Source organism: Benincasa hispida, chromosome 5, assembly GCF_009727055.1.
Source record: "Benincasa hispida cultivar B227 chromosome 5, ASM972705v1, whole genome shotgun sequence".
Classification (NCBI taxonomy): domain Eukaryota; kingdom Viridiplantae; phylum Streptophyta; class Magnoliopsida; order Cucurbitales; family Cucurbitaceae; genus Benincasa; species Benincasa hispida.
The window spans coordinates 40,804,003-40,817,023 of record NC_052353.1 but is presented as its reverse complement, the minus strand read 5'-3'; the positions used below and the strand labels follow the sequence as shown (position 1 = coordinate 40,817,023).

The following is a 13,021-nucleotide window of genomic DNA, read 5'->3' as shown; positions in this document are numbered from 1 at the left end:
CTTATTAGATAATTAATAAACCTTATAACCAAATATAGGCATAATTTTAATAATTAAAAAACTAAACATTGTAATTTAACCTATTTAAAAATACTGATTAATTAAGACAATTATGACATGTTAGTTAGATAACAAGGTGGTGTCACTAACTAAAAGTTTTATTATTTTACTATTGGTTTTTTTTTCTCCTAATTTTTGGTAGGAAATATTTGGACAATTGAAAAAAACCAAAAAAATAAACTTAAAATATGTGAGGAAAAAAATATCATGTGCCTGACACGTGGCCAGTTTGATATGAAGATGTACAGCTAGATGGCTCACTCCATCAGTTCTTTCAGTTCATCCTCCTCTCTTCCTTTTCCTTAATCCCTTTCATTCTTCTCTCAAAATCTCTGCAACAAATCCCTTTTTTCTTCCCTTTTAAGAACCCTCCATTTTTTCTCTCTCCTCTTCAAATTTCTTCCATTTCCCTCATACTATGCCGTTGATTTACTCTACTGGGTCACAGAGCAGTAACAGCCTAAAGGGGTTCTTCTTCGATCGGTGATTTCACTGATTTCCAAGTTTTCCGATGGGTATATGTACTTCAAAGCCACCAGCAAAGCCAAATCCGTATGCTCCAAGAGACCCAGATGGTCGGATTGATCCATCTCAGACTCCCAAATCGGCTCCAACTCCTCACCGGAAAGATGATCTCGTCGCCGGTAAACAGTCGCCGTTCTTCCCTTTCTTCAGTCCTAGTCCATCGCCTTATTTTTTGAAGAAGAAGAGTCAGAACTCACCGTTGCCGGCGGGTGGGACTGAGAGTGCTACCTCCACTCCTGGTAGGACTCCTGGTAGGTTCTTCCGGCGCTCGATTGCTCCTCCTTCTCCGGCGAAGCATATTAGGGCGGTGCTTGCGCGACGGCTTGGAAAAAAGGCGGGTTCTACGGCGGCGATTCCGGAGGAAGGCGATGAGGAAAATGGGATCGAGTTGGATAAGAGATTTGGGTTCTCGAAAGAGCTCACGAGTCGATTGGAGGTCGGGGAGGAGGTGGGTAGAGGGCATTTTGGGTATACTTGTTCTGCTAGGTTCAAGAAAGGCGAGCTTAAAGGTCAACAAGTTGCTGTTAAAGTTATTCCTAAAGCTAAGGTTAGTTTAATTCCAATTTTGAATTTCCCACTTTCTTTCAAATTCCTGTGAATTTGGGTGTATAGTTCCTGAGACGAAAGTTAATTATGTACAGAATTGGTGGGCACTTCTTATTTTTGGCTTAGGATCTTTGTTTGAATCATAACCCACTTGCTTTTCTCCTTGGAGAAGCTAATTCTGGCTGAGTTTCATCTCCACCCGTCTCTAAATCTGCAAGTTCAGGCAGTGTTTCTTGAGATTTGCTCTGCTCACTTGATCTTTCTGTTAAAATATAGAGTTTGGTTTTGAATTTTCCTCTTGGGTAGTTTTCCATATAAAGATCATGTTCACATAGTAAAGTATTCAACAATTCTGGCTGATTAATAAATTTAGGCAATTAAATATAATCTTACTTTATCTTGAACACTTCTGCAATTGAGATTTTGTGCGGCAGACGCGTAAAGGGGTCAGCTTATATGGCTTTTCTTACCTTTGAAGTCAACGACGAGGATTATCTGGGCCCGCCAGAGGAGCCCATATTTGGTTTTCTACTGTTTCAAACACAATTAAGGAAATATAGTTTGTTTCTTTAGACAACAATTCTGCAATGTTTTACTCAAGGAATAATATTAAACTTCCCTCTTGATACCAATTTTCCTCCCGGTATTTCTCCGAAATGAACTTTTCACTGTTTGAGATGCGACATTTTTTAGAATTCGATCGACATCAAGTAAGTTTTTGAGGAGGTTCTTGGCCTCCAATGGGTTCTTGCCACACTAGACTTTTCAAGTGATCTTTCAATTCAGTCGAATGAAGCAACCCTTTTGCCAGTTCTCGCTTCTACTACAGGAATTAGATGGACAGTAGAATCTATTTCAGCTATTAGATATCTGTAATATAGTATCGGGTTCTTTTTTACCGAAGAAAAGTTAACGAACTGCACGGATAACAACTTCATCGACAAGTTGGTGATCTTATAATAAATAAAGAACTTGATTTCATCTTAAGTTTCATTTTCTAAATTCATTGTGTATGGTGTATATGTGCATCATTTTTGTTAAAACATATGGGGGTGTGGTCAGTTGGCTTAGGTTTGCTGAATATTTGGGTTGAAGTTGAATTTTTAAATGATATTAAAGGCTTCTAAGAAGCTGAAATATGTAATCGTCATACTTGAGGTCCTTAAGTTGCAAATATGAATGAATTATGTATATTTTAAGATTGTTTGGTGCTCCATCTTTTTCGCCTTCACTATCGCGATTTTGGCATATTCTGATGTCCTAATGATAGAAACTTGAGTTGCATAATGTTGACTCTTCTGGGTCATCAAATGCGAAAGAATTATGTATGTTTTTCAATTGTACGATGTTCATGCTTTTTTTTGCTCCTTTTCTTTTTTTTTTTTTTTTTTTTTTTACTATTACCGTGAGTCTGTGATTTTGTCATACTCTGATCTACATACAGCAGAAACTTGGATTGGGTGTGCATTGTGCTGTAGTGACTCTTTGGAATTGTCAGTTGCAAGTCTTTTGTTCAGTTTTCAGTTTTCCTTGCTCATTAATTGCTCCTTTTGTTGGATAATGCACATTTAACATGATCTATAGGGTTTATATTTTTCCTTATCTGATGGCAAGTGGGAAGATCAATTCTGAGGATGACATCTAAATAAGAAACCCTAGTGTTTTTGTAACCGTGCCACTGGCTTAGTTGCAATGACACCCCTAACCTAGGATCTATTATGAGTGCATGTCTTGTACAGAACCAAGTTTGTGCAGTTTGACCGCATTTTATCTCATGATTTTTTTCCCACTGAGAGGAGTTACTTTACGCTCTAACAATATTTATGGATATATGAACCTTTAGCCTTGTTCTGCTAGAAATTTATTGTGGTTCATTCTATACCTTCGTCTTGTTCTTTGGTGCTTATTTTTAATGCTTTGGGGTGTTGATTCATAATTGTAGACCTTAAATGCTGAGCGATATTAATGTACTATTTTTATTTTTATTTTTATTTGAGCATCGATGTTTTTAAAAGCTTAGTGTACTAATCACTTCAGCTGTTCAATGTTAGCTTCTTCCAATGTTTGGCCCTTTTTCCCCCTTTCTTGTTTTCTTTTATTATTTAAGGAATAATGATTGGAAGCCTAAATTCCCCATATCGAATAAGCAGAAGGATGGATAAATATACTTTGTTACAAGGAAATGCAAGGCAAACCGAGGCTTTCCTTAACTTATAGGATTATTTAATTTTTCTTCTTCTTCTTGATAATGTTCATTTGATACTCTCTTGCTCTCACACTTTCACTCTCGTAACTTGTAATATTGCTATCTGTAATTGCCAGATGACAACAGCTATTGCAATCGAGGATGTGAGACGGGAAGTAAAAATATTGCGAGCCTTGACTGGACGTACTAATCTAGTACAATTCTACGATGCATTTGAAGACCACGATAATGTCTACATTGTAATGGAGTAAGCTTGGAGCACCTACTTATACTTTACTCATATCTTGTAATTCAACATGCATATATAATTAATAAACAACGATTCAAAATTATTTCTTATGGATCCTCAATCGGCTATGCATCTATAGAATCATGCACACTGTCCTATGTCCATGTTGTTTAGGCCGTAGATTTTGTTTTACAGTCTTATAGTCATTACTCATTTGTAACATCCTAAACTTATAAGAAAGTACAATGACTTCTGTTGACATTCAGGTTGTGCGAAGGAGGAGAGCTTCTAGATAGAATACTTTCAAGGTGGTAATTTTGGTAACAAATATTAACATTTCTTAACTAGGTTTTTAATCTCTTAGACTCGCATTATTTGTCTCTAATATAGATTGTTTACATTCTTTAGAGGTGGAAAGTACTCAGAAGAAGACGCAAAAGCTGTCATGGTTCAAATATTGACCGTTGTTGCATTTTGTCATCTTCAAGGTGTTGTGCACCGAGATCTGAAACCCGAGGTTAATCATATTCTCAAAACTTCTAAAGTACATTTCATTGGCAATGACATGGGATTTCTTATTGAATATATTTAGCCATAACAGCTCAATCAACCTTGAGAGCCTTGTGTGAAAACCAGTCACTCTAGAGGCTTGTTCACTGTCTTCCCACATCTGAGCCCTCGCCAAACAACCGGAAATGTTGAAAACAACCACTCATTGAGGAAAAAAAGGAAGAATACAATAGAATACATAAAAACAACCCACAAAAAGGAGCCCCTCTAAAGAAAAGGGGACCGATAAAACAAAATAGTACCTATAGAATAGTTATAAAAGTTTTTCGAATTCGAAGCTCAAAGAGAAACAAGAAACCTAGTATGGGCCCAAACATCATTTGCTCCTTATCTAGCCCTCTAAACACTCTATTTCTAGTTTAGTTGAATTCGAAGCTCAAAGAGAAACAAGAAACCTAGTATGGGCCCAAACATCATTTGCTCCTTATCTAGCCCTCTAAACACTCTATTTCTAGTTTAGTTGAATTCGAAGCTCAAAGAGAAACAAGAAACCTAGTATGGGCCCAAACATCATTTGCTCCTTATCTAGCCCTCTAAACACTCTATTTCTAGTTTAGTTAACTTATAGATGTTCCTTGGCGTAATTCTGTAATAAAATTATCCTTATATATCTTCTCCGCTGTTGACAATTGATAAAGAAGTAGAAACTTTATACTAGGCTACGAGAAAGTTATCAAACATTTAACTTCTGCTTTCTTTGCTGGGAGTATCTTTCTTCATATCATCAAAGTAATTTTCTCCTATATGAAAAATATGGAAGTGTTTTTTTTCCCCATTCTCATCCGTTTCTCTCTAGTGACATGGTTGTTACCAAGGTTCCATCTCTTCATTTTCTTGTAGTCAATTGTAGATAAAAGGTCCTGATGTATATTCCATTTTGCAATTCTCATTCTAATAGTTTATTTTTCCAGAACTTCTTGTATACATCTAAAGATGAGAACGCGCAGTTGAAAGCCATAGACTTTGGCTTGTCCGATTTCGTCAAACCAGGTTCGTCTTATTTTCCATGTTTTTTCTGTTGATTCCTCAAATACTTGTTGGTGCTCTTAATTAACATAATTGTTGTTACTTTTAGATGAAAGGCTTAATGACATAGTTGGAAGTGCATACTATGTGGCACCCGAAGTTCTGCATAGATCTTATGGTACAGAGGCCGATGTGTGGAGTATAGGTGTGATTGCATACATTCTTCTATGTGGTAGCCGTCCATTTTGGGCCCGGACAGAGTCGGGAATTTTTCGAGCAGTCTTGAAAGCCGATCTAAGTTTTGATGAAGGTCCATGGCCTTCATTATCTTCTGAAGCAAAAGACTTTGTCAAGCGTTTGCTAAACAAGGATCCACGCAAACGATTGACAGCTGCTCAAGCATTAAGTAAGCTCCTCTCTTCAGTCCTTCCCTCTTATAAAGTTGACTTGCTTATGTCTTAAGTCTCTTGCAACGATCTCTTTTGCAGGTCATCCTTGGATCCGGAATCACAACGGTGCAAAAGTTCCTATCGATATCTTAATATTCAAGGTTATGAGAATGTATATGCGGTCATCGTCCTTGCGTAAGGCTGCTTTACGGGTGCGTACTCACGTGTTTATTTTTTATACTAAGGGAAATGGCTTTTCCTCCCCTTAGTTTACCAGATGATTTTTTCCTGTTCTTTTCTGTTTCTTTTTCTTTAGTTGACTAAACTCTTAATGCGTACTGTTTGCAGGCTGTATCCAAGACATTGACGGTAGATGAGCTCTCTTATCTAAAGGAACAGTTTGAACTGTTGGAGCCAAATAAAAATGGCTTTATTACTTTGGAAACTATTAAGATGGTTGGTTCTCTCTTTCTCTCTCTTACACATGCTCATACTCATACATTAAAACGAAATTAATGGTGAAAATTTATTGTTGTCATCTTATTTTGGACAGGGTCTCGCAAAACATGCAACCGATGCCATGAATGAGTCTCGTACGCTTGATTTTCTTGCAAATGTAACTTTTTGCTGCTTTTCCCCCTTGTGCATTAAGCTGTATTTGTGCATGCTTACAAAGGTTGTACAGTTCCTACTGTCTACTAAATAGGGATTTTTTCCATGACAGTTAAATACACTTCAATATAGAGGAATGGATTTCGATGAATTCTGTGCTGCTGCATTGAGCATCCATCAGCTAGAAGCACTCGACCGGTGGGAACAACATGCTCGTTGTGCATACGAAATTTTCGAGAAGAATGGAAATCGGGCAATTGTCATAGAAGAGCTTGCTTCTGTAAGCTAAAACCCGCATTCTCTTTCATAATAATCTGCAAATTTGCCGCGGAATGTCTTCCTTCAGTTGATGCCATATTCTAACGAAAGGGCTTCGGTTATATCTTCTCTTGAACATTGTAGGAACTCGGTCTTGGACCGGCGATCCCACTGCACGTCGTTCTTCAAGATTGGATCCGACACACAGATGGGAAGCTAAGCTTCCTTGGATTTGTCAAATTGTTGCACGGCGTGTCAAGCCGATCGCTAGCAAAGGTGTCATGAACTGGTTAGCTGCTCGCTCGTCTTGGCTTGGAATATCTCAGTACAGACTAGTATGTTTCTGTTACAACATACATGAGAGCTATTGGTTGGATCTCAAAGGGGCCCTCAAAACACCAGAAAGAATGGAAGCTTACCAGCCAAATTGTAATTTTGGAGCATATTTATGAACTTACTTCTCAATGCCAATTCTTTTGGGAGCTGTTTGGACCATTTCAAAAGCTCTATAGACAACTTCCCAAGAATGTTGACTTGAAGTTCCACTATAAATGAAGATGTAATTTATTATTATTATTATTATTATTATTATTATTATTTTTCTTTTACCAAATAGTGTGATAGCATTGCCACTCATGAAGGACTATTAATACACAACTTCCAACAATCTTGTCTCCACTTTCTTTCAGCTCTTAAACTGATTTCTTTTAAATTTCCTTTTATGTTCATTTTTTGCCCTTATGATCAAATCTTTTGTACAATATTCAAATAAAAATGGCCTTAAAGCTGGGAAGTTCCAAATAAAACTATCTTTGCCAGAAATGAAAGTTAAAGATGAAGGGGCCTCTCAAGATGGTATTTTAATTACATTAGAAAGAGGCTTGGTGTTTCTAGAGGTTATATAAAACCAAAGTCATACAAAATTTACAGTTAAAGAAATTTTATGTTTTATATTACATTTTAATCTTATAAAATTACAAACTTATTAACCAAACACAATTTGTCAAACTAAATATAAGTCCATTATGTATAATGCATTATTTTTCATCATTTAATTATAAATTGTATAAATTAAGACCCAACTCTAAAGCCCTAACTATTTTAAAATCATGTGATATATATATACATATAGCTATTTTTTTGAGGTGGAGAACGATGGAGTTTAGATAAAAGCTTTTCATCCTCATTCTTGTCAGTCTTATAAATATAAATTTAAACCTTTATTGTTTAATGACTTGGATAATTTGTTATGTGCTGAATTATATGATTGAACATTTGAACTATGTATGAATAATAAGATAATTTGATATAAAATATTAATTTTTTTATTACAACGTTTAAAAAATCTCTTAAAAATAGGAATTCTCTTAATAATTAATGATCTAAAGGAATATTATATGTGCATACTTAACTCTTTAAAACAAAAATGTAAATGGAGAATAATTCTTCAAAAAGAGATCTTGTCCTAATTCCCAAGAGATCTAGCAAGCAATTAAATTGTGGGACGAGGACGAGGACGAGGAAAGTCATATGTTTTACAAAATTTTATTCAAAAACTATATAAAAGTTATTCCACAAAAGTCTTAATAAAAAGGCTATTTCACACTATTATGTATTTAGTTTAACCTTACAAATACTCATAAACTTTGTACAACCATTCGAGCCGTACCAGTTCGGTCATTTTTCTACCATAATCTGAACCAAACCGATGTTCGATTCCTAGTTTTCCCGAACCAACCCACTCATTTGAATTAGGATAATCCATTGTCCTGTTGCTCATCTCTTTTTGTTCGTCGTGGGTCTCTTTCTCCGGCCATTCGTCACCACTGTCTGCCATCGTAAAACTTCGTGTTTCTTGAGAAAATTTTGGTTTTGGACCAAGTGAGTTCCAAATATTATTGATCCCTTGAGGGATGTTTGGCTCACCAACATGAGTTGAGTTAGAGTTGGTATAACTTACCAACTCAATATTTGGCCCACCAACTTTAGATGGTGGAGTTGAGTGGTATATTTTACCTATTCACCCCAACTCTCATTCTTCCAAAGTTTTCAATGGCTCCATCCATTGGTCATTGATAGTGACTATTGCTGTCACACTTCTGGAACTAACTTTGGACTCTGACAACCACCTTTGATAACAACTTCAGTGACTAATTTCTACGACCACTTTTGCGTGACCAACTTCGACAACCAATTCTGGGCTCTGACAACCACCTCCGATGGCAACTATGGTGACCTAACTCTGAAGACCACCTTCACCTAACCAACTTTGGCGACCAATTTTAGACTCTGACACCATCTCCGACTACAAACTCAAATGAAAATCACATTTGATGATCAACTTCAATGATCATCTTCGACCGACCAACTTTGAACTTCGACAACCACATCTGACCAGAAACTCTAGCAACCAACTACAATACTTGCCACACCCTTCCCAAATTATCCTCCTAATTCGAGAAGAAGTGTGATGACAACAAATGCTGATCCTCTTATGGCAACTACTGCCAACATACTTCCACAAACTTGTACTCCTATTACCTGATAAGCAGTTTAATAACTCACAACAGATTATTATCAGAAGGTTATACAACTTATAATACAGATTTTCACATAGTAGGATACTTTATCTACAACATGAAGGGAAACCGGTGAAGGTCCTTATGCGGAAGCATGAGGATCGATCCCAATTTCTCATTTTTTTACAAAATCACAAAAATTTACAAAACATAATAAAATTATGTATTATAAGATTTAAATTACAACATGCTAAAAATAACAGAATAAGAAGGGAAAAAGAATGTTTACCCTTTAAGCCAATCTTCTTCACGAATTCATTCGATTCGGATCACAAACTCTTTGATCTAGAGATCTTGATCTTCAAAACTGAAAAACCCCAAATGATCAATAAGTCATAGTTCAACTATAATCAAGTCCCTCTCAAGCCAAGAGAGGGACTTGATCATAGTTGAACTATGAAATCAGCCCTTAAAGAAATAATTTATCTACTTACCCCGACAACGGGGAAGGAGTGAATTATGTCTTGTGTAGTTATGTTCTCAACTCCTCAATCAGACGAATCCTTAAAATGGTAGGCATATTGAGTTGGCAATCTTACCACTCTCACCCATCAAATCAAAGGACCACCTTTATGAGCAGGAGTTCACAACTCACTCAAGATTCAGGTCATGTCATCTATGGTCATCCTGGTGAAATGCAAGTCTCTATTATTAACGGTGTTATATAATGAGACTAATCATTTCGTGGTCTGATCTTATACAAACTCTTTGTATAAGATACCTCTGCTCACATGTCTCCACATGAATGATTAGGATCAAATCATTTTTTGTATTTTACAACACTTGTAACAACTATAAAGTGGGTTGTATCCATGGTGTCACTAGGAAAAGGTACCCAACTTTATCCATCTACTACAGACCGTTTAGGTTATTATTTAAACAAGATCCACATGTCTGTCTCTATATACTTGTTTAAATTATATCAAATAACCTATGATTTTAGTTTATTGGATTGAGTGTATACTCATAAAATAACAATTTGTTTATACAATGTTTACAAACTATGAGAATACTAAAGATTTAGGACACCAATCTCAATAATCTCCCACTTATTCTAAAGCTTAGGGAGTCTAATGTACAATAAAATAAAGTATAAAATACAAAAAATTAGGGCATACAATATACCCCAGTAACATCTTCCACTTGCCCTAGACAGTATGCCGCATATCCCGTAGACCCAGACTTTCTAGATGACCCTCAAACACTTTAGCCATGAGAGCCTTTGTAAACGGATCAACAACGTTGTGCTTCAAAGCAATCTTCATGCCCAGTGAGTGACTTCCTTTAAATAAATCATACTTTCATAACTTATGATATAAACATGTTTAGAACAAAACATTTACATTCATATTCCAGGGTTCAAAAATAAAAATTAAACAACATAAAATCATAGCATGACAAACCCTGGATTAAAGCTCAACAACATTTCCTATAAAATTTCCTCTACTCCTTTGCACACAATTACCGCGAGCAAACATATTAATGACGAGGAACACATTTTTGCTATTCGACTAATACTTGTACTTGCTCTGCTATTCTGCCCAAGCCTGGCTGAGGAAGAATTACGGGATGTAAAACAAAAAAATATACTGATTCGGGTTGGGTATACTATATTTAATTTATAACGGAACCCCCGCCCTTAACTTAACCCATTAACGAAAAAGAAAAAATCAAAAGATAAGGCCATTCCATTTCGACAAAAGACCCACACCCAAGTTCCATAGCTTTGGGTCCGCTATCCCAATCATGATTTTCCTACATCAAGAGGGAAAAGTCCTTCCCTTTTTGGCCGGTTGTGGGCGAGGAGGGATTCGAACCCCTGACACTGTGGTTCGTAGCCACGTGCTCTAATCCTCTGAGCTACAGGCCCCACCCCATCTCCACTGGATTTGTTCCCAGGGGTACCCTAAAAAAAGGAACATTTCATCTTTCCAGCCATTTTCCATTTCAGGTTAAAAAGATTTGAAAGCACCTCTCTCTCTATAAGAACGGTGCGTTCCAAGGTGTGGAGTGAGAGAGAAAATTGGGAGAGAAGGGGTTTTGAATAAGACGACCTTTTCATTTTTCATTTTTTTTTCCATATTGATATTGAAAAGTAATAAGAATTAGAGGTGTTAAGCTTTTTATCATCTTGGCATCGAGCTATTTTTCTGCAGGACCTCCCCTACAGTATCGTCACCGCAGTAGAGTTTAACCATCAAGTTCGGGATAGATTGGTGTGGTTTCATTCAAAGGTGCCTTTAACTGGCTAGGAAATGTGCTTCCTCTGGCTTCAAATCCCTGGATGAAGTTGGGGTTACTATTATCCTTTTTGTAATGACGAATCTTGTATGTATTCCAAAGAAAAGTTGTTCATTTTTCGGGGTCTCGAAGGGGTATAGAAACACATTGTTAGATGGAAAATTATATTGAAATAATTTAACAGAAATCAAAATTTGACCTTCTAACATGCAAGAGAGCCCTTTTTCTCAATCCCTAATAACCTTAGTTGAGAGAGAGCCCTTTTGTTCGATCTCATCAATGTTAATAACATAGATCTTACTTACACGTATAACTGAGTAGGATCCTGCTTACCTTACCATACATTCGATAACAAGGATCGTCATATAGTTGGGTACCTTATTATAACTTCGGTACCAATGATTAGAAATAGATTTTATATATCAAATATACATGTTAACATCATAAAATAACATACCTATCACGCTTAAGGGAATCAATAAATAGCTCATTTTAATGTTAAGTCATGGCGTGAAAATCAAGATAAATCTGACTATACGTTGAAAGATTCATAAGTAAAATACTTAGCAAATATTTTAAAAACTAGTCACTCACAGTCTTTGAGTTACTTCCTTAAAGGATTGTAAGTCTCCTCTATATACGTTTTCCCTGTAAGAATAATAAGAGCCTTTGGTTAATGTCTTAGCTTTCTTTCAAGCTTAACTTACCATTCAAGTTAATATATGCTATGCCTCAAATCTAGTTCGACACATCACCTTAATCCCTTTCTACTCAACGCATCCTCAGTACATTGGTACTTAACGCATTACCACACTTAACCAAATTTCTACCTTGCAACTAGCTAATATGTGGTAGCTCGCATAAGATACTTTTAGGCATCAGAACGCACTGGCTTCACCTGTGTGATGGGTGCTCGCCCATATTTAGCGTGTGCTTGTCAGCTGCTTGCTTATGCATGAGTTGTAGCTGTCTGCTTGTTCATCCAACCAAAAATCTATATTTCATTTTCAGCTTGAATAACTTAAACTCAAGACATAATCTCATGAAATTTCCTCTTAAGAACTTATTCTTAAACATCTTAACTAGCTTACCTTAGAATCCTAGCATTTGATTCTTCTCCACGAGTTTTAGAATTACCAATTCCTTTTAACTCGTCCGCATAACCTAATATTCTTGAACACTTGAAGAATTTCCTCAACTTTCAGCGTGATTTCACGGAAATCTTCTCCCAACAGCTCGGTTTCAACTTCTTCAACGTTCAAGCTTTAAGATGGCGAAAGTTCTCATTCTTTAGCTTGAGTAGAATGCCCAAACCAAACACCTCAATTCAAACTCTCATTTTATACTAAGATTGCATGCTTATAGGGCTTCTTTAAATGACAGCTGGCGCACTAACTCATTATCATGGCTTCTAAATATGCCATTTAGCTCACCAATTGGTTGATTAAGCTGAATGTTTAAATCCTTTATCAAAACTTAAGTTGGCATCCTCGTTAGCCTTCCTCATTGGCCAATGCATACCACGGATAATGCCACACACTCTAACTCCATGCATCACTAACCAATGCATACCCTGGCTTTACCCTTAGACACTCGTGCTTAGGGTTGTTGCTCATAAATGCCTCCCTTAACTGCTCATGCATTCCTTACTTCTATGTTTCTGATTTCCTTCTAAGTGTTAGTTTTCTTATCTTACCCGAGAGCACAACTTCTAGCACTTAGGCAAATTCCTACTTCTTTTTAACCTGATGTCGGACTTACCTTCATATGCCTTAGCTTTCCCAAATTCTGCCTAGGTGTAGGCTGTCCTTTACTACCCGAGAGTACCCTATTTCAAGAC

The 13,021-nt window shown here is 36.5% G+C and overlaps 1 protein-coding gene across 2 annotated transcripts; it reads left to right on the top strand.

The window, feature by feature from the left end:
- The first annotated feature begins 311 nt into the window (after window positions 1–311).
- LOC120077978 (CDPK-related protein kinase-like) lies at window positions 312–7,028 on the top strand. 2 transcript variants are annotated; one of them, XM_039032124.1, is made up of 11 exons: window positions 312–1,132; window positions 3,454–3,584; window positions 3,833–3,874; window positions 3,957–4,083; window positions 5,048–5,126; window positions 5,212–5,508; window positions 5,591–5,703; window positions 5,840–5,947; window positions 6,045–6,107; window positions 6,216–6,383; window positions 6,506–7,028. In XM_039032124.1, exons 1-11 carry the CDS (start codon window positions 572–574, stop codon window positions 6,644–6,646), a joined length of 1,830 nt encoding a protein of 609 aa, XP_038888052.1. In that variant the 5' UTR covers window positions 312–571; the 3' UTR covers window positions 6,647–7,028. The 2 variants fall into 2 exon arrangements, with proteins under 2 accessions (XP_038888052.1, XP_038888054.1); XM_039032126.1 differs by having other exon boundaries at window positions 313–1,132; window positions 3,975–4,083.
- The last annotated feature ends 5,993 nt before the right edge of the window (window positions 7,029–13,021 follow it).

Excerpts from the sequence above, each read along its gene's own strand:
- LOC120077978 (XM_039032124.1), top strand. The coding sequence starts at position 572 with ATGGGTATATGTACTTCAAAGCCACCAGCAAAGCCAAATCCGTATGCT. Across the intron at positions 3,585-3,832 it reads AATGTCTACATTGTAATGGA|GTTGTGCGAAGGAGGAGAGC; the intron begins GTAAGCTTGGAG and ends GTTGACATTCAG. Across the intron at positions 6,384-6,505 it reads TCATAGAAGAGCTTGCTTCT|GAACTCGGTCTTGGACCGGC; the intron begins GTAAGCTAAAAC and ends TGAACATTGTAG.